General features: G+C 44.3%; 1 protein-coding gene across 1 annotated transcript in view; it reads right to left on the bottom strand.

Annotated features, from left to right (window-relative positions):
- Positions 1-22,692, bottom strand: part of TMPRSS9 (transmembrane serine protease 9) — a 134,868-nt gene that overhangs the window by 53,992 nt on the left and 58,184 nt on the right. Inside the window, exons 6-7 of the mRNA XM_073636898.1 lie at positions 20,684-20,797; positions 18,995-19,166 (exon numbers count right to left, since the gene is read on the bottom strand). Of these exons, the coding sequence (XP_073492999.1) occupies positions 18,995-19,166; positions 20,684-20,797 (286 nt within the window). The remainder of the gene's footprint in view (positions 1-18,994; positions 19,167-20,683; positions 20,798-22,692) is intronic.

Genomic DNA, 22,692 nt, shown 5'->3' on the forward strand with positions numbered 1-22,692 from the left:
GCGACTTGCATGTACCATAACCGTAGAAAAAAGCATGGACCACACATCCAAATGTTATACATTGATTTATTTTGTTACATGACTTATAGACTATTTCTGTGAGGCTGAGTAACTTCTCACAGACAAGCTGTGAGTCGGGATAGTCAAAAAGTCTGTGGTTAATAGCCAGGAGGGTATATCATAAACAGAAGGAAGAGACAAAGGCGTAGTCAAGTAACATTCCGAGGTCAAAATACCAGGAGGATAGTGGATTAGAGCAAAGGGGTTAAACAGACGGATGGTCAGAACGAGGTCCAAGGTGAGGCAGCAATAGATCAATGAGCAAAGTACAAGGCACAGAGCAAACCAACACACTTAGCTGAAGCTATGGCTGACAGCTATCCAGGGGCTGGCTGGCAGGCAAATTTTAGCCTGGGTGGCAAGCACACAGCAGTGGCCCATGTGTAGCGGCCCATCCTTAACATGTTTATTTCCAGCTTAATCATAAGCTATATTCACACAACTGCATTGTTTGTCTAAGTGCTGCCTGTGAAAAAAACTGACAGCACTTGGACCAGTTCAGATGAGTGTTTGTAGTGGTCAGACATAAGCATAATATGTACTATGCATGACCATTCTTGAAGCGTCTATACCTTTTTCGAGGTGCAGTAAAGCAAGGTACGCTGTGTGACACTCCTAAAAAAACATATCAGCAGAGGAAAGGTGGTCACACATAAGCACAGGTCTGCTAGATAGATACCTATGAATTATTATTTTGTGTATGTTTTCAAACATACTTGATTAAGCAAGTACTCATTGTAAACTTCATATGGTATATGATGTACCAGTAACAAATTATCCTGTGTGTACCATCTGATGTCCGAGCACACAGTGAACATATTATACCATATACAATGCAATATACATAGGAGAATATATGACTGGTGTGAGTCACTTTTCACGGCCACGCCGTGAGACGGGATAGTCAAGGAGTCCGAAGTCAAAGCCAGGAGGGTACGTCATAAACAGAGGGAAGAGGCAAAGGCGTAGTCAGGTAACGTACCGTTGGTCAGAATTCCAGGAGGACAGCAGATCAGAGCAGAAGGGGTTAAACAGACGGATGGTCAGAACAAGGTCCAAGGTCAGGCAGCAGAAGATCAATAAACAGAACACAAGGCACAGAGAACAAACCGCACACTAGCTGAATGTAAGTCTGGCAAAGATCTGGGACAAACAGCTCAGATAAGTAGCCAGGCAATCACCTGGGATAATGAACACCTAAAGATAGCCAGTGCCTCCCAGTCTCAGATTGGACAGCCGAGCTGTCAATCACCACACTAAGCTATTGCACGCCCCTGTACCAGATTGGACGGTCGAGCTGTCAATCACAGTACTGACAGCTCCAGCACACCCCTGTACAAGATTGGACGGCTGAGCTGTCAGTAACTGCTTCCCAGACACAGTGAGGGGTGGAACCGTGACAGTATCCCCTCTTCTAAGGGGGGCAACCGGACCCCCAGGCATCCCAGGAAACTTTAGATGGAAGGCCCTGACTAACTGATCGGCCTTCACATCTCGATCAGGGCCCATGATCTCTCCTCTTGTCCGTATCCCCTCCAGTGGATGAGGTACTGGAGGGAATTACGGACCCTACAAGAATCCAGCACTCTCTGAACCTCATACTCCAAGCCACCGTTGACTGACACTGGAGGAGATGATGGAGACAATACTGAATGGACAAATTCCTTTAATAGGGATTTATGGAAGACGTTAGGGATGTGAAGAGATGGAGGAAGCTTTAATCTGAATGCCACTGGATTGACCACCTCAAGGATCTCATTAGGACCAATAAACTTTGGATCCAACTTTGCCGACGTCACTTTAAGTTTAATGTTCCTGGATGACAACCAAACCTTATCCCCAATCTTAAAAACAGGACCCACCGAACGTCTTCTATCGGTTTTCAGTTTTTTGGCAAGTCTGAGCAGTCCCGATATTCTTTTGAACCTCCTTCCAAACATCCCCAAGTCGTTGTACGGCGACCTCCACCCCAGGACATTCAGAACTAATTCTAGAAAATTCACCAAAATGGGGATGAAAACTATTATTACAGAAAAACGGAGGGGTTCCAGTAGACTGATTAACTCGACTGTTGAAGGCAAATTCAGTGAGAGGTAAAAACGAAGACCAGTCCTCCTGCTGAGCCGCCACAAAACATCTTAAAATTTGTTCCAAAGATTGATTTGTCCTCTCAGTCTGACCATTCTGGGGCTTGTGGGGACAAGGAAAATGCCCAGGTCTGAGGGCCCCCTCGCAGTAGGGACATGATTATTCCCATCAGCTGGAACTCCTCCCATAACGATCGGAGGCGCAGGGTAAAAAATAACCTACAGCTCTCCCTAAAGATTCTACACTGGTCTTTCTCTCCAGAAAATTTATCAGGGAGGGCTATTACAGGTTCGGGAGCAGTGCCGTAACTATAAACTTCGGGGCCCCGGGGCAAAACTTCATAGTGGGGCCCCTCAACATTTCAATCACTAGAGGTTGTGCGGAACGTGGTGAAGCCTGCTACGCATTGTTGTATACAACACACAGGCTTCACCACGTTCCGCAAGACCTTTAATAGATTTTGTTGTTTATGATGCAAGTTTTAGAACTTAAATATTCAGTGAATATGTTTGGAGAATTAATAAGCTGAATAATTCCAAATATTGCACAATTTTCAAATAACTTTATATGCTTATTAAATAGCAGGGCTTCTCACAGTTTGTCACAGAGATATTTGTGTCTGCTGAGACTGTCTCCTCTCAATGATGCTGAGAGTTTGTTACAGTCTGTGTGCACTGTGCCTGCCTTGCCAACTCTCTGTGATCTCCAGACTAACATATTGTTACAAATCTTGTGGTATGAGACTCTCCAGGCCAGTGCAGGTTTCCATTCATTGACAGCAGGCAGAGCTCCTGGAAATTATTGAAATGATAGTCTCTCCTGTCCTCCGGGTGACATTGTCTGACAGGAATATAGGAGCTGGGTATTTTATGAGAAATTAGAGTATTAAAATACAATTTTTTACCATCAGTTTGGGGCCCCTTGGGTGGTTGGGGCCCCGGGGCAGTGCCCCGGCTGCCCCGGTTGTAGTTACGGCCCTGTTCGGGAGAGACGAACTGTACATCAGAGGGTACTGACGTCACAGCCACTGCCGGCAGTAGATGGCTATGGGAGGTCCTCAATAAATTAGTTATCTGACCCTGCAACTGACATTGTGATGACTCCAGACTCTGGCATTCCTTGGCCAGATCCTGGCTCATCTGCTTCAGATTCGCCACCTGATCACAGAGAGTGTGGACAGTCTCCATACTGGCGAAAAAGAAAAATGTATGGGCCAGACGTAATGTGACGCAGAGTCACTTTTCACAGCCAGACCGTGAGACGGGATAGTCAAGGAGTCTGAAGTCAAAGCCAGGAGGGTACGTCATAAACAGAGAGAAGAGGCAAAGGCTTAGTCATGTAAAGTATCGTTGGTCAGAATTCCAGGAGGACAGCAGATCAGAGCAGAAGGGGTTAAACAGACGGATGGTCAGAACAAGGTCCAAGGTCAGGCAGCAGAAGATCAATAAACAGAACGTAAGGCACAGAGAACAAACCACACACTAGCTGAATGTAAAGGCCCCGTCACACTAAGCGATGCAGCAGCGATCCCGACAACGATACGACCTGTCAGGGATCGTTGCTGCATCGCTAATACATCGCTGGTGAGCTGTCAAACAGGCAGGCTCACCAGCGATCAGGGGAGCAACGATATCGTGGAAAGAATCGTTCCACGATGTCCTGCTCCCGTTACCAGCCTGCTGCAAGCAGGAGCAGGCTGGTAACTATGGTAAACATCGGGTTACTAAGTGCGCGTGTGCCCCTAGTAACCCGCTGTTTACCATGGATACCACTCTGCTACCGTGCGCTGGAGCCTCCGCTCACAGTAGCAGAGTGGTATCTATGGTAAACAGCGGGTTACTAAGTGCGCGCGTGCCCCTAGTAACCCGATGTTTACCATGGTTACCAGCCAGATCGTTGGTCCCGCTGGTCACACACAGCGATGTGTGCTGGCCAGCGGGAGGCCAACGACCAAAAAATGGTCCAGGACACTTTGCAACGATCAGCGACCTCACAGCAGGGGCCTGATCGTTGCAGAGTGTCACACATAGCGACATCGCTGGTGAGGTCGCTGGTGAGTCACCAAAACCGTGACACAGCAGCGATCTCGCTAGCGATATCGCTTAGTGTGACGGGGCCTTAAGTCTGGCAAAGATCTGGGACAAACAGCTCAGATAAGTAGCCAGGCATTCAACTGGGATAATGAACACCTGAAGATAGCCAGTGCCTCCCAGTCTCAGATTGGACAGCCGAGCTGTCAATCACCACACTAAGCTATTGCACACCCCTGTACCAGATTGCACGGTCGAGCTGTCAATCATAGTACTGACAGCTCCAGCACGCCCCTGTACAAGATTGGACGGCTGAGCTGTCAGTAACTGCATCCCAGACACAGTGAGGGGTGGAACTGTGACAACTGGTATATAGAGACGAGCAATTTGTAGGACCATGGTCCAGTGGTCAGAAGAATATTCAGTGGCTGCTGGACAGGAGCCCTGTGACCACCTCTTACCTGACACCATTCTCTTTCTCTTCCTTTGATTTGAAGCAGCCTGGCACAATGTCATGTATGTGTCACGCTACAAAGATGACAACATGCAAGGACTATAATCAAAAGAGTAGTCAGATGCCAGCAGGTAGGAGGAGGTTGGCGGGGCACTGGTCTGGTGGCCAATCAATTCGCTCATCTCTACTGGAATATGATATTTTACGACTACACACATCAGATATTATATACAGATAGTATATGACTTGTATATACTACACTATGACTACATACATCAGATATTACACCAGTCACATATTATCCTGTGTATAACACTGGATGTCTGTATCACAGCATATTACATCCAGTATACAGCATATGTGATGGTATAGGATAAACTGTGATTCATACATTGGATATTATACCAGCCACATATTATCCTGTATATAATATGGGATGTCTGTGCATATAGTATATATCGTATACCACATACAGGATAATATGAAACTAGTATATATTACACTATGACTACAGACATCAGATATTATACCAGTCACATATTATCCTGTATATACCATCAGATATCTGTGCACACAGTATATTACATCCAGGATAATATGGGATGATATATGACATACTTTGATACAGGCATCCGATGGTATATACTGGATAATATATGATGGTATATATGTGGGGTGGGCAATTAAATTTCCCGAGGGGCCATATGAGAGAATGTGAGTATTGCGGAGGGACAAACCAATAGGCTGAAATGAATTCTGCTCAGTATTAATATTCATTACAATTCATATTAATATAAAAATAATAATTATATCACTTAATATTGAGCAGAATTAAGGATGCCGACATCCCCCTATATATCATATGAGCCCGAACACAGCCTCCCTATATACCGGATGAGCACACACATAGCCACCTGTATACAGTATGAACTCTCACATAGCCTCCTATATACAGGGTGAGCCCTCACATAGCCTCCTATATACAGTATGAGCCCCCACACAGCCTCCTATATACAATGTGAGCCCCCACATAGCCTCTCTATATTCAGTATGAGGCCCCCACATAGTTCTCTCTATATACAATATGAGGCCTCACACAGCCTGCAATATACAGTATGAGCCCCCACATAGCCTCCTATATACAGTATAAGCCTGCACTTACCCTCCTATATACAGTGTGGGGACCCACATGGCGTCCTATATTCAGTATGAGCCCCCACAGAGCCTCCTATATACAGTATGAGCCCGCACATAGCCTCCTATATTCAGTATGAGCCCCAACATAGCCTCCTATATACAGTATGAGTCTTCACATACCCCCCTATATGCAGGCACACATCCCATACACATATGAAAGAAAAAAAAAACACCACATAATCACCTCACTCTCATTCCCCCGGCGTTCTGCTCCGACCTCCGATGCACTGACTCTCCGCACAGAAGACGCGATGTAGTGACGTCATCGCGTTTGCTCTGTCAGTTGCACATGCTGGTTTGTGGAAGTAGGAGCTGGCGGCTCTGTCTTCTACCAATGTATTCACCGCTATCTGCATCCTAAGGATGCAAATACCAGTGATATCGGGATAGCGGAGGGTATGGTGCGACCCGTGGGCCACAGTTCTCAGCCCTTCAGCTGTTTCAGTCTGCGGGCTGGACTTTGTAGTTACAGTATAATATATCCCAGACATGGGCAGAGATCAGATATGAAAAATGGAAAAAGGACCAGCTCACCCACACTCCTAGGCGTTCGGAGGCACAGAACACAAGGGACCACTTGTAATAGTAGAAGGAGAAAAAACGTTCCAGCTTCCATAAAGTGCAAAATATTTATTGATACAAAAAGGATTCCATATAAAATAGCAACGCGTTTCAATTGCTTTTGGCGAATCTAAGCAGTCCCAATATTCTTTCGAACCTCCCTCCAGACATCCCCAATTCTCTGCACAACGATTTCCATCCCAGGACATCCAGACCTAATCCTAGAAAACTCACCTAAATTCGGATGAAAACCATAATTACAGAAATACAGTGAGGTTCCCATAGACTGATTCACCCGATTATTAAAGGCAAACTCAGTGAGCAGTAAAAATGAAGACCAGTCCTCCTGCCGAGCTGCCACAAATCACCTTAAAATTTGTTCCAAAGATTGATTTGTCCTCTCAGTCTGACTGTTGGTTTTAGGGTGGTAAGCAGAGGAAAATGACAAGTCAATCTCTAATTTACAACAAAAAGCTCTCCAAAACTTAGAGACTAGTGATGAGTGAGCGTGCTCGCCACTGCTCGGCACTCACCCGAGCATCACACTGCTCGACATGCTTGGCGCTCAGCGAGTATTTCCGGGTTGCTCGGGCGGGAGCTTGGGTCCCCACCCTGCATGTTTGGCGCTCTTTAGAGAGCCAATGAACATGCAGAGATTGCTTGCCATGCACTGTAATGCCGTAGCCATGCTGGTTGTGGCATTACAGTGATTGGCTGGCCGAATAGCATCATCGGCTCTATATAAGACCTGGTAAAGCTAGGCTCGTCACAGTCTATCCCGGAAGCAGGCAGAGTAAAAATATGTGCTCCTGTGTGAGGGGCAGAATTGGCGGTGTAATAGATATAGGTAGTGGTACTCCAGGAGTATATATACAGTGCCTACAAGTAGTATTCAACCCCCTGCAGATTTAGCTGGTTTGATAAGATGCAAATAAGTTAGAGCCTTCAAACTGCAAACGAGAGTAGGTTTTATGAACAGAAGCATAAATCTTACAAACCAAAAAGTTATGTTGCTCAGTTGAATTTTATTAAATTTTAAACATAAAAGTGTGGGTCAATTATTATTCAACCCCTATGTTTAATATTTTGTGGAATAACCCTTGTTTGCAATTACAGCTAATAATCGTCTTTTATAAGACCTGATCAGGCCGGCACAGGTCTGTGGAGTTATCTTGGCCCACTCCTCCATGTAGATCTTCTCCAAGTTATCTAGGTTCTTTGGGTGTCTCATGTGGACTTTATTCTTGAGCTCCTTCCACAAGTTTTCAATTGGGTTAAGGTCAGGAGACTGACTAGGCCACTCCAACACCTTGACTTTTTCCCTCTTGAACCAGGCCTTGGTTTTCTTGGCTGTGTGCTTTGGGTCGTTGTCTTGTTGGAAGATGAAATTACGACCCATCTTAAGATCCTTGATGGAGGAGCGGAGGTTCTTGGCCAAAATCTCCAGGTAGGCCGTGCTATCCATCTTCCCATGGATGCGGACCAGATGGCCAGGCCCCTTGGCTGAGAAACAGCCCCACAGCATGATGCTGCCACCACCATGCTTGACTGTAGGGATGGTATTCTTGGGGTCGTATGCAGTGCCATCCAGTCTCCAAACGTCACGTGTGTGGTTGGCACCAAAGATCTCGATCTTGGTCTCATCAGACCATAGAACCTTGAACCAGTCTGTCTCAGAGTCCTCCAAGTGATCATGAGCAAACTGTAGACGAGCCTTGACATGACGCTTTGAAAGTAAAGGTACCTTACGGGCTCGTCTGGAACGGAGACCATTGCGGTGGAGTACGTTACTTATGGTATTGACTGAAACCAATGTCCCCACTGCCATGAGATCTTCCCAGAGCTCCTTCCTTGTTGTCCTTGGGTTAGCCTTGACTCTTCGGACAAGCCTGGCCTCGGCACGGGAGGACACTTTCAAAGGCCGTCCAGGCCGTGGAAGGCTAACAGTAGTTCCATAAGCCTTCCACTTACGGATGATGCTCCCAACAGTGGAGACAGGTAGGCCCAACTCCTTGGAAAGGGTTTTGTACCCCTTGCCAGCCTTGTGACCCTCCACGATCTTGTCTCTGATGGCCTTGGAATGCTCCTTTGTCTTTCCCATGTTGACCATGTCTGAGTGCTGTTCACAAGTTTGGGGAGGGTCTTAAATAGTCAGAAAAGGCTGGCAAAAGAGATCTTTAATACACACATGTGAAGCTCATTATTCTTGGTGCCTGAACTACTTCTTAATACTTTAGGGGGACCAAACAGAATTCTTGTGGTTTGAGGGGTTGAATAATAAATGACACTCTGAATTAACTTTTAACGTTTTAAAAAAAAACAAAAAAAAAAAACAAAAACAAAATTTGCTGCAGTGCATTTCCCACTTCCAGGCTGATCTACAGTACAAATGTCACAATGCCAAGTTAATTCCGCATGTGTCAACCAGCTAAATCTGCAGGGGGTTGAATACTACTTGTAGGCACTGTATATGTATCCATCTGAACTAACAGTCCTTCTGAGGACTAATCCATCTGCATATAATCAGTGGTGATAGCAGGAGTTAGGCAGGCAGGGTTTGTGGCAGTGTATACAGCACAAGAGGGTCTGTCTGCTCCGGCAGTTACAGATATCCATAGACATAGCCCCAGATATCAGGGGCCAGGGCTAATTTTTTTTTATCTTAATCCTGATTATTTTCTAAAAAAGTAATAGTGTCCAACATTTTACTGCTCCATTTGCTTGTTAGCACAGCAGTATACAGCCAGATCTTTTCCATCATCAGACGTGATCCCATATAACAGCGATAAAAAGATAAAAATCCAGAAATTTGTAGTGAACATGGAAAATATAATCCTTCATTTACAGTTTGGCAGCAGTGTGTCAGTGAAGCTATTCACACGTGGTCGCTGTGAATAATAGGAAACTACAAGCCCGCTATTTAAAATCATGGGAGTCCATCAGACGTATCACATATAACTGCGGTACAAATCCAGCCATTTGTAGCAACCGTGGAAAATATTGTCTTCCATTTACAGTTTGTAGCAGCGTGTCAGTAAAGCTATTTACACATGGTCGCAGTGAATAATAGGAAACTACAAGCCCGCTATTTAAAACCGTGGGCGTCCGTCAGATGTATCACATATAACTGTGGTACAAATCCAGCCATTTGTAACAACCATGGAAAATATTGTCCTCCATTTAGAGTTTGTAGCAACAGATTTTAACAGCGATAAAAATCCAGAAATTTGTAGTGAACATGGAAAATATTATCCTTCATTTACAGTTTGTAGCAGTGTGTCAGTGAAGCTATTCACACGAGGTCACTGCCAAGAATAGTAAATTACTGGGCCGCTATTTAAAACCGTGGGTGTCCATCAGACGTATCACATATAACTGTGGTTCAAATCAAGCCATTTGTAGTGAACGTGGAAAATATTGTCCTCCACTTAAAATGGGTAAGGCGCGTGGCAAGGAATGGGGAAGTGGACGTGATGGTGATGGCGCATGCAGAGGCCGAGGCCGTGGGCAAGCTGAAATTGTGCCACAACAAACACTCACATCTTGTCTCTTGACCTTCCTGTCCCAATTGCTAGGGGACCGCAGCACACCACTATTGAACTCAGAGCAGTGTCAAATTGCCAGAAAGTCAGACGGAGGAGCAGCGTGCGGAAGTGGAAGACGAGGTGGTGGACGATGAAGTCACTGACCCAACCTGGCAAGGTGACATGCAGAGCGAGGAAAGCAGCACACAAAGGGAGGGAGGTGTAGCACCACAACAGGCAGGAACAAGAAGTGTGGTGGCCACAAACACAAGAGGGCAACCGTTCCCCGGAACACCAACACAACGGAAGTCACCAGTACAACTTTTAGGTCTTCCAGAGTCTGGTTGTTTTTTAAAGACTCTGCACATAACCCCAAAAAGGCCATTTGCACCATTGCCAGGCCAACATCAGCAGGGGTAGCAAAATTAGCAGTCTGACCACCATAATCAGGCACATGACAGCAAAGCACCCGACTAAGTGGGCCGAACGCCAGGGTCCAGAAACAGTGTCTGTGGGTGACACCACTGCTTGTTCTGCTGTTATGCGTGCACACCAATCCCCTGTCTATGGTGCATGTGAAGATGCCTCCTGCCCAGCAACTCTGTCGTTGCACACTCTCAACTAGCACCATCAGCAAGCACTTCCAAGTCCTTGTCCCAGCGCAGCGTTCAGTTGTTCCTACCCCAGTCCTTGGAATGCAAAAACAAATACGCAGCCAACGCACCACAGGCCACACTACTAAATTCACACATTTCGCAAATGCTTGCGCTCAAAATGTTGCCTTTTAGGCTCGTGGAGATGGGTGCTTTCCACAACCTGATGGCGGCGGCCGTCCCTCAGTACTCGGTCCCCAGCCGCCACTATTTTTCCTGGTGTGCTGTCCCCGCATTACACAAGTACGTGTCCCAGAACATTAGCCATGCCCTCAACAACGCAGTTACAGAGAAGGTCCACCTAACCACGGACACGTGGACAAGTGCTTGTGGGCAGGGATGGCACATCTCGCTGATGGCACACTGGGTTAATATAGTGGAAGCCAGGACCCAGTCAGACCTGGTGATGGAACAAGTCCTCTCGACGCCGAGGATTGCGGACCCTGGGTCAATCAGGGTTGTCCCCACACTCTGCAGCTCCTGCACCTCCTCCTCCTCTTCAGTCTCCATCTCCAAAATGACCACATGAGTCAGAAGCTGGAAGAACTGCAGCACTGCCTCGGCCAAGTGGCAACAGGCTGTGCTGAAGCTAATATGCTTAGGTGACAAACCGCAAACCGCTGAAGAGTTGTGGACAGCTCTGAAAGAGCAGGCAGATCTGTGGCTGTCACCGCTGAACCTACAGCCAGGCATGGTCTTGTGTGACAATGTCCGGAACCTGGTGGTGGCTTTGAAGTGAGGCGAGCTCACACACGTACCATGCCTGGCCCATGTGCTTAACCTCGTGGTTCAGCGGTTTCTCAAAACCTACCCAGATCTGCCAGATGTGCTTGTGTGCCCATTTTACAAAGTCAGCTCCAGCTTCCGCCAGCCTTGCCGTGCTTCAGCAGCGTTTGCAGCTTCCAGCTCACAGACTGGTGTGTGATGTCCCCACGCGTTGGAACTCAACGTTGCATATGTTGGGAAGGATTTGTGAGCAGCACAGGGCAGTTGTTCAGTACCAACTTCAAAACGTCCATCATTATTCAGGTCAGCCTCCCCACATAAGACCTCAAGAGTGGGCATGGATGTCAGACATCTGTGCCATCCTCCAAAACTTTGAGGACTCCATCAAGATGGTGAGTGGCGATGACGCCATAATTAGCGTCACCATCCCGCTGTCTTCTGAAACAATTGCAGCTCACAATTAAAGAGGAGGCATTGCAGGCGGAGGATGATGAGATGGAGCAAGGAACCATACAGGGTGATTCCACACAGCCCAGCGTCATCTCATCCTAACGTGGATTAGGTGACAATGAGGAAGAGGAGGAGGAGGAAGAACAGGAGCTAGTTTCCTGCGCTATAGACGGTACTACCCGCACAACTGTCATACCGTCTGTTCAGCATGAATGGCCTGAGGAGAGGGAGGAGGAGGAGGATGAGAAGGAGAGCATGGTCAGTCGTCCTCTCGGTGAGGACACAGAAGTCTTGCCTGTTAGCAGTCTGGCACGCATGGCTGAGTTTACGTTATGCGGCCTTTCCCATGACCCTCGCGTTCCCCATATTTTGAGTGACAGTCGTTACTGGTTGGTGACACTTCTAGACACACACTACAAGGAGAACTTTCTATCTCTTATTCCTGCAAAGGACAGGTCTACTAAAATGGGTCAGTACCAGAAGGTCCTTGTTGCGGAATTATTAAAAAAATTCTCATCTGAAAACGCTGGTGACAGGCCCTGATGCACGGGGTACTCTCACAAGGAGGGATAATTTTATGAAGATTCGGAAGGAGTACCTTGCTGACCATACCAACATCCTCCGTGATTCCTCTGTGCCTTATAATTATTGGGTATCCACCTGGACACGTGGCATGAACTGACTCTCTATGCCTTAGAGGGCCTGGCCTGCCCTGCCGCTAGGATTTTCTCAGAGCGTGTTTTTAGTGCCGCTGGGGGAATTATAACTGATAGGTGCATCCTACTGTCAACTGAAAATGCTGACAGGCTGACTCTTATAAAAATGAACAAGGGCTGTATTGGGCCAGACTTCTCAACACCACCGAATGATAGCAGCGTAACATAAACTCAAATCCAGTGTCTTTTTTTTGGGAGGTCTATTCCCATGCACCTCTTCACACCCAGACATGGGTATACGGTTCCTGATTTTGTCTATTTTCTGTTGTCCTCCTTCTTCTCCTCATCCTCCACCACCATATCACCAGAGTGACCGTAATGCAACACCCACATAATTTTTTTTAAGGCTGTTTATGATGTCCGTAGGAAATGTTTGTTATACAGAATGTTCATGTATACCCCCCAGGGGTAAATGTTTTTCAGCCCATGCACGCATGGGCATTACAAGTATAGGAGACCCGTTCCTTTCTAATGGGAACATTTTTTTAATGAAGCCCTCCTCTACGTCAAAGGGCATTGGAGTGCGTCCAAATTTTTGGCAGCCCTTGCAGACACTGCATATGCAATTACAGTATAGGAGACCCATTCCTTTATAATAGGAACATTTTTTTTACTGAGACCCTCCTCTATGACCCTTCAAAGGGGTATTGGGATGCGTCCAAATTTTTGGCAGCCCTTGCATTAACTGCATAGGCAATAACAGTATGGAAGACCCACTTCCTAATAATGGGAACATTTTTTTCCTGAGGCCCTCCTCTATGTTTCTTCCAAGAGGCATCGGAGTGCCTCCAAATTTTTGGCAGCCGTTGCAGTCACTGCATACGCAATAACTGTATAGCAGAACCGCACCTTTATAATGTGAACATTTTGTTATTGAGGCCCACCTTTATGTGTCTTCAAATTGGTATTAGGGTTTTCCTACATTTAGGCTGCCGTTGCAGTAACTGTATAAGCAATAACTGTATAGCAGAACCGCTTTATTGCAGAGGCCCTCCTGTATGTGTCTTTAAATTGGTATTGGGGTATTTCCTAATTTTAGGCAGCCGTTATAGTCACTGTATACGCAATAACTGTATACGGTACAGACTAAAAGTTTGGACACACCTTCTCATTTAAAGATTTTTCTATATGTTCATGACTATGAAAATTGTACATTCATACTGAAGGCATCAAAACTATGAATTAACACATGTGGAATTATATACTTAACAAAAAAGTGTGAAACAACTGAAAATATGTCTTATATTCTAGGTTCTTCAAAGTAGCCACCTTTTGCTTTGATGACTGCTTTGCACACTCTTGGAATTCTCTTGATTAGCTTCAAGAGGTAGTCACCGGAAATGGTTTTCACTTCACAGGTGTGCCCTGTCAGGTTTAATAAGTGGGATTTCTTGCCTTATACATGGGGTTGGGACCATCAGTTGTGTTGTGCAGAAGTCTGGTGGATGCACAGCTGATAGTCCTACTGAATAGACTGTTAGAATTTGTATTATGGAAAGAAAAAAGCAGCTAAGTAAAGAAAACGAGTGGCCATCATTACTTTAAGAAATGAAGGTCAGTCAGTCTGAAAAATTGGGAAAACTTTGAAAGTGTCCCCAAGTGCAGTTGCAAAGACCATCAAGCGCTACAAAGAAACTGGCTCACATGAGGACCGCCCCAGGAAAGGAAGACCAAGAGTCACCTCTGCTTCTGAGGATAAGTTTATCCGAGTCACCAGCCTCAGAAATCACAGGTTAACAGCAGCCCAGATTAGCGACCAGGTCAATGCCACACAGAGTTCTAGCAGCAGACACGTCTCTTCAACAACTGTTAAGAGGAGACTTTGTGCAGCAGGCCTTCATGGTAAAATAGCTGCTAGGAAACCACTGCTAAGGACAGGCAACAAGCAGAAGAGACTTGTTTGGGCTAAAGAACACAAGGAATGGACATTAGACCAGTGGAAATCTGTGCTTTGGTCTGATGAGTCCAAATTTGAGATCTTTGGTTCCAACCACCGTGTCTTTGTGCGACGCAGAAAAGGTGAACGGATGGACTCTACATGCCTGGTTCCCACCGTGAAGCATGGAGGAGGAGGTGTGATGGTGTGGGGGTGCTTTGCTGGCGACACTGTTGGGGATTTATTCAAAATTGAAGGCATACTGAACCAGCATGGCTACCACAGCATCTTGCAGGGGCATGCTATTCCATCGGGTTTGCTTTTAGTTGGACCATCATTTATTTTTCAAGAGGACAATGACCCCAAACACACCTCCAGGCTGTGTAAGGGCTATTTGACCGAGAAGGAGAGTGATCGGGTGCTACGCCAGATGACCTGACCTCCACAGTCACCAGACCCTAACCCAATCGAGATGGTTTGGGATGAGCTGGACCGCAGAGCGAAGGCAAAAGGGCCAACAAGTGCTAAGCATCTCTGGGAACTCCTTCAAGATTGTTGGAAGACCATTTCCGGTGACTACCTCTTGAAGCTCATCAAGAGAATGCCAAGAGTGTGCAAAGCAGTCATCAAAGCAAAAGGAGGCTACTTTGAAGAACCTAGAATATAAGATATATTTTCAGTTGTTTCACACTTTTTTGTTAAGTATATAATTCCACATGTGTTAATTCATAGTTTTGATGCCTTCAGTGTGAATGTACAATTTCCATAGTCATGAAAATACAGAAAAATCTTAAAATGAGAAGGTGTGTCCAAACTTTTGGTCTGTACTGTATATATTGTGGCAAGATGACTCACTCGGCTCTCCCGGAGGCAGACTCAGGACACAGGTTCTCAGGTTACCTTCCTGCTGGTTTATTATATGGCATAAACTCATGCAGGGTTCCACAGGAAAAATAAACAAGACCCCTCTGGGTTAAACGGGAAAAGAAAACAAAATATAGCTCAGTCCATAGGTGACTGGGTTCCGCCCGCTCTCGGTAGCACAAACTGCACAGGCAAAGTCCTTGTAAAAAGCTCTGCAGCTTCCACAACACTGTCTGGAGACTTCACTCTCCAGACCACACTCCAAAGAAAAAAAAAGGGACTGAGCTTTTACACATTGTTCAGCCACACCCTGAGGGGAGGTAGGGGGAATGGCGTCCTGCCCTCTTTGCCTTCCCATAAAACCACACACCCTTTAACAAAGTAAACCCACCAGCATAAAACATGCTGGCAGAAATAAAGTAGGTCTTAGTTCACACAGGAGAGCATCCTGAGTGACACATACCTCTCCTCACATATAAAACCAGTGACACTGTCACAATATATATATATATATATATAAAAAACTTGTGTCCTAATACTACCATCTATGTACCACACTGCCCATTGGTTTTTAATGGGTTTTTAGGTGCAATTTTTTACTGGATTTCTGCTTGTTGTGTTTAAATAAAGAATTGTTAACTTTACAAATTATCTGATTATGTCGTATATATGACTGTCTATACACCTATAATGGGGGTCGTTTTTTGGTTTTGAGAGTCCAAGATCTTGTCTACATTTTCTCTCCACAATACGAAGACTGGCAACTCTAACCTCCGATGGCTCCACCTCCGTTAAATGGACCTGCTCCGGGGAAGTATAACGTGCAGCCTGCTGTTCACCACGTCTTTCACGGATTCTGTGGTCCATTTGTATGGCCTGGGTCATGGCTTCCGCAAGAGAACAAGAAGGCTCATGAAGAACCAGAGGGTCTTTAAGAGTCTCAGAAAGACCTTTGTGGTACTGGCATCTGAGAGCTGCATCATTCCACAGAACTTCAGTAGACCACTGCCGAAACTCAGTGCAGTAGTCCTTAGCAGTGTGGCCCCCTTGTGCCAGGTTCTTTATCTTTGCCTCAGCATCCTGGATCCTGTCAGGTTTGTCATAGATCAGGCCTAAGGCGTCAACAGAAGTACGTTCTGGGGCTTGTGAGGACAAGGAAAATGTCCATGTCTGAGGACCCCCTCACAGTAGGGACATGATTATTCTCACCCACTGGAACTCATCCCCTCACAACCTGGGACACAGGGTAAAAAATAACCTACGGCTTTGCCTGAAAACTCTAAACTGTTTTTTCTCTCCCGAAACTTTATCAGGGAGAACCATTACATGTTCAGGAGAAATCAACTGTACATCAGAGGGTACTGACGTCACAGCCACTGCCGGCCATGGAAGGCTAACAGGAGTTTTCATCAAAATAATCATCTGACCCTGCAGCTGATATTGCAATAATTCCAGACTCTGGCATTCCTTACCAGATCCTGCATCATCAGCGTCAAATTCGCCACCTGGTCACTGAGCGTGTGAACAGGTTCCATACTGGCGAGAAAGAAAAACGTATTGGTCATTCGTAATGTGACGCTGAGTCACTTCTCATGGACAAGCCGCGAGTCTGGATAGTTGAGGAGTTCGAGGTCAATAACCAGGAGGGTACGTCATAAACAGAAGGAAGAGACAAAGGTGTAGTCAGGTAATGGTCCGAGGTAAAAATACCAGTAGGATAGCGGATCAGAGCAAAGGGGTTAAACAAATGGATGGTCAAAATGAGGTAAAAGGTCAGGCAGCAATAGAACAATGGGCAAAATACAAGGCACAAAGTAAACCAACACCCTTAGCTGAAGCTACGGCTGACAGCTATCTGGGACTGCCAGGTCAGCTAAAAAACTGAGCAATTATGGGAACTGAATAGCACCTGATGAGAGCTCAGCACCTCCCAGTCTCAGATTGGACGGCCAAGCTGTCAATCAAAACACAGACAGCTCAGAATGTCCCTGCACCAGACTGGACAACTGAGCTGTCAATTACTGCACAGGCACCTCAGCATGCCCCTGCACCAGACTGGAAAACTGAGCTGTCAATCACTGCACATACAGCTCAGCACAGCGGGGCGGAAGTGTTACAATATTGTTCGACAATTTCACCTCTGCAGCCTCTATCTCTAATTTTCAGTTTTCTCTGACCTAATGGATGGGAAAATTGATTTCTTGGATAAGATATATTACTATTAGTGATGAGTGAGTATGTTCTGTTAACTGCTTTTGGCGAGCATGCTCGGACATGCTTAATACATGCTAAGAAACAGGCATTCCTCACATGTATTAAAACTGTCAAACAGTCGCAAAGCATGCGCACGGCGTGACTCAAACATAACACCCGAGCATGCTGAAGATACTCGGAAAACACCCGAGCATGCTCGTAAATCTCGAGTAACGGGCATGCTCGCTCATCACTAATTACAATGCTTCTTATATTTGCTTCTACTAAGTTTTTTTGAAATGGGAGTGACCATTTAAAGAGGCACTCCCATCAAAGTTTTTATCCTCTTAATATATTGCAATCATCATATTATATGGTACTGTGTACTTACAATTGCTCATTTAGCCTTTCTACCCAGCTAATTTTTATCTTTTCTCTGCTCCATGTAGAAACAGGAAGTCTCTTGTCCCAGCATTTATCATTCCCATCTTCAACTCCTGACCCGGCTGCTGCCTCCTCCACACTGCCAGGAACTTTTGTAGTGACTAATGACTTGTACAGGAAAAATGTACCTCCTGTTTCTACATAGAGCTTAGAAGGATTCAGCTAGTCAGTTTTTAATCACGTGATGTCATAGACTTAATGGAAAAGAGAACAACTAGATGGGTAGAAATGCAAAATGAGCAATTGTAAGTACACAGAGCTATATAATATGATGATTGCAATATATTAAAAGGATAAAAATTTTGATGGAAATGCTTCTTTAAGATAATCAGTGCTTTGGCATGTCTGATAACTCCAATAAAGAACCAGTTTCAACCTATTAAGGATTTGATTAAAGTAAAAAAGGTTCTTAGCCTCTTACAAGGAACCTGTCAGCAGGTTTTTGCTATGTATTCTGAGCGCACCAATGTAGGAGCAGAGACCCTGATTCCAAAGATGTGTCACTTACTAGGCTCTGTTTTGCTGTTTCAAAGCAATCAGTGTTTTATCAGCAGGATCACTACAGGACAACTGGCCTTGTGCCTCCTAGACCAACCAAATCCCCAGCACTGATTAGCAGCTCTCTGTCACTATACAATGTACACAGAAAGCTGTGGTGTGAACAGGGTTATACACAGCTCAACAACTGAGCTCTGCTATTTCTGCAGCAGAGAAAACTGTGACTCTATCATAACTGCTGCATCCAAGAAACTAAGTGTTATATATCGCTGGAATCAAAGTCTCTGTCCCTACAGCATGCTGCTGTCAGATTACATAGCAAAAAAACCTGCTGACAGACTATTTTTAAAGAAGTGAGTAATATCCCGTGGGTGCCATTTTCTATGCTTACAGTACATTTTTTTTTTTATGATTGATAATGGATGATATATCTATGCATCCAGACTTCTGCAATTCTCAAGGAGTATGCCCACAACATTCTCTGATAGAAGTAGCAAAATAGGTTTTATTACCACCAAAAGCAAGAGAATAGACCCTAATCAAAATTAGGAACATACTCTAACCAAATCATATACACTTATTATATAGTTGGAATTAATGACTTGTACTCTTTGAAATAAAAGAATGCTGGAATTAGATATAAAATCCCGCTATACTTACTCATTGAAGCAGTGAGCTGCTGACACCAGCCACTTAGCACTTATTATGGTGGCTCCACAGAAGTGTTCATTGTTCTCTCTGAGGCTAACCTGCCATGGAAACTCTCCTTTTGAAGCATCTGACCCGCCAACTATTCTGTTGGATTTTTGCATTGCAGGTCGAGTACCACAGTCTAAAGGAACAGTAAGAAGGAGGGCATAATAAGCAGTCACCATGGAATAACTAATAGTCAAATGAGTAAGGCCCCTTGCACATCACATTCAGGAGATATTCACTCCCATACATCTTTTTAGAGAAAAAGGAGTAATGGATCCAGGCAGAAGAGAGAGACGAAAAGGTCTCTAGGGAAATATAGGGGAATGTTTCCTCTCTCTTGTGTCAAAATCTGAAATCCGTTTTCATCTAAAAAGACGTACAGGAGAACAGATCTCGCAAATGTGTAAGGGACTAATTGCGTAAAGCCACTGCCGAACTTTAGCAGAACAGTCGTAGGCTATATATTATGGTAAAATGATGGTCAATCAAATGGAAACAGAATGGATCCAATTAAAGATAAAAACACCCGTTTATTGCATAAGGGAACAGAAAAGCACTGTAGTGTTGAGCGAGTATGTTCTGTTCCGAGTATGCTCGGGTCGAGCTCCGAGTATTTACAGCTGCTCGGTGATATGGTTAAATCGCTCCCGTGTGCATGATTTGCAACTGTTTGACAGCTTTATTACATGTGAGGAATGTGTAAGAAATAGACATTCCTCCCATGTAATAAAACTGTCAAACAGTTGCAAATCATGCACACGGGAGCGATTCAACCGTATCACCGAGCAGCTGTAAATACTCGGAGCTCGGCCCGAGCATACTTGGCGAAAGGGTTAATAGAACATACTCACTCAACACTAAAAAGCAGGAATCTAAAGACAAGTGGGAGCCCAATCTTAATTAATTTTCAGAAACAGACCAGGAAATATGTACAAAATTTTGTAGTCATGAAATGACTACAAAAATGTTGTTAAATGTAATTCTCTTTTCAGTACAAAATGAAATATTCATCTAAAAGTAGTAATATTTTTAAGACCATGTTCACACTACATTTGTGGTGTGTTTGTGTTATTCTGCAAGAATTGCTCTAGGCTTTCACTTTTTAGTGCAGAATATCCTGAAAACAAACAAACAAACCATGTGATAGATGTTTTACAATGGAAGTTAGTAAGTGCATTTGCAAGTATATAATAAAATCTAAGAAATATTTCTGCTATTTTTTTACCTTGAAAAAAGTGCCAGTCCGGCGCCAAAACGCATTAGTTATTACTAAAAACTTGTTCTATATGCCAAGGCTCCTTCATTCCCGCAGCACAGCCCACCGAATGTGACACTTCATACTCTGGCAAAGTTGCAACTATATAGCATACATATGCATAAGGTGGGACATACAGTTGAAACCAGAAGTTTACATACACAATATAAAAAGACACATATGCATGTTTTTCTCAATATCTGACATGAAATCAGAATAAACCTTAATAAATGCATATGTGTCTTTTTATATAGTGTATGTAAACTTCTGGTTTCAACTGTACATATCTGGAGATGTGGTATTAAAAAGATTTATCAATCATAAAAATTAGTTTTTTAGAAATTGTAATTTTTATTGTGGCAAGTTTACTATCAATTTTGCCATACATGCAAACTCACTGCAGTTTTTCTCATCTGATCCATCCTTGCAATCCCGAACGCTGTCACATTCTGGGTTTTGCTTTACAATGCATTGACTGCTCTTGCAGGCAAATACTTGAGGTGGGCAACTTCCTGTATTGGGAGCAACAAGACATTAACAATTGAGAATCAAATCAAAGCTATGGGGTCTACTCAGGAGGATAGAGAATAGGTAAAAGTTAAGCCAGCCAAACACATCAAAGCCCACCAATTTTGAAAGCATCAGCAACCTGATTTGAAATAAAGAGACTCTAATGTTCTTCAACTTCTGTGTAAAGTAACAGCACAATTATCCAAATTTCTTCACTCACCACCCTTTTTTTATGAGAATAAATGCAATGTAGAAACTTCCATGGTCTACAGTGAAGGAAAGAACTATTTGATCCCTTGCTGTTTTTGTAAGTTTTCCCACTGACAAAGACGTGAACAGTCTATAATTTTAAGGGTAGGTTAATTTTAACATTGAGAGATAGAATATCCACAAGAAAAAATCAAGAAAATCATATGGTATAAATTAGATAAATTTATTTGCAATTTGCAGTGTGAAATAAGTATTTGATCCCTCTGGCAAACAACACTTAATACTTGGTGGCAAAACCCTTGTTGGCAAGCACAGCAGTCAGATGATTTTTGTAGTTGATGATGAGGGTTGCGTACATGTGAGGAGGAATTTTGGTCCACTCCTCTTTGCAGATCATCTCTCGGAGCTTCAACTCCCTCCATAAGTTTTCCATGGGATTAAGGTCTGGAGACTGGCTAGGCCACTCCATGACCTTAATGTGCTTCTTTTTGAGCCACTCCTTTATTGCCTTGGCTGTATGTTTTGGTTTACTGTCTTGCTGGAAGACCCATTTTTAATGTCCTGCCGGAGGGAAGGAGGTTGTCACTCAGGATTTTACGGTACATGGCTCCATCCATTCTCTCATTTATGGGGTGAAGTAGTCCTGTGCCCTTAGCAGAGAAACTCTCCCAAAACATAATGTTTCCACCTCCATGCTTGACAGTGAGGACGGTGTTCTTTGGGTGATAGGCAGCATTTCTCTTCCTCCAAACACAGCTAGTTGAGTTAATGCCAAAGAACTCAGTTTTTGTCTCATCTGACCACAGCACCTTCTCCCAATAACTCACAGAATCATCCAGGTGTTCATTGGCAAACTTCAGACGGGCCTGCACATGTGCCTTCTTGAGCAGGGGGACCTTGCGGTCACTGCAGGATTTTAAACCTTTAAGGCGTAATATGTTACCAATGGTTTTCTTGGTGACTGTGGTCCCAGCTGCCTTGAGATCATTAACAAGTTCCCCTCGTGTAGTTTTAGGCTGATCTCTCACGTTCCTCATGATCAAGGATACCCCACGAGGTGAGATTTTGCATGGTGCCCCAGATCGATGTCGATTGACAGTCATTTTGTATTTCTTAAATTTTCTTACTATTGCACCAGCAGTTGTCTCCTTCTCACCCAGCGTCTTACTTATGGTTTTGTAGCCCATTCCAGCTTTGTGCAGGTCTGTGATCTTGTCCCTGACATCTTTAGAAAGCTCTTTGGTCTTGCCCATGTTGTAGAGGTTAGAGTCTGACTGATTAATTGAGTCTGTGGACAGTAGTCTTTTATACAGGTGACTATATAACACAGCTGTCTTTAATGCAGGTAATGAGTTGATTAGGAGTGTCTAACTGGTCTGTAGGAGCCAGAACTCATAATGGTTTGTAGGGGATCAAATACTTATTTTTCACTGCAAATGCAAATAAATTTATCTAATTTATACAATGTGATTTTCTTGATTTTTTATTCTATCTCTCAATGTTAAACTTAACCTACTCTTAAAATTATAGACTGTTCATGTCTTTGTCAGTGGGCAAACTTACAAAAACAGCAAGGGATCAAATAATTATTTCCTTCACTTTATGTGTTGCCACTTTAATCACCAAATTCATTTGTAGCATTCTCAGATGTTCCTACAATTGCTCACAAACAGGGTCATAGGGTCAA

This window comes from Phyllobates terribilis, unplaced genomic scaffold, assembly GCF_046119375.1.
Source record: "Phyllobates terribilis strain yellow unplaced genomic scaffold, ASM4611937v1 Scaffold_1__5_contigs__length_1240528914, whole genome shotgun sequence".
NCBI classification, from domain to species: Eukaryota; Metazoa; Chordata; class Amphibia; order Anura; family Dendrobatidae; genus Phyllobates; species Phyllobates terribilis.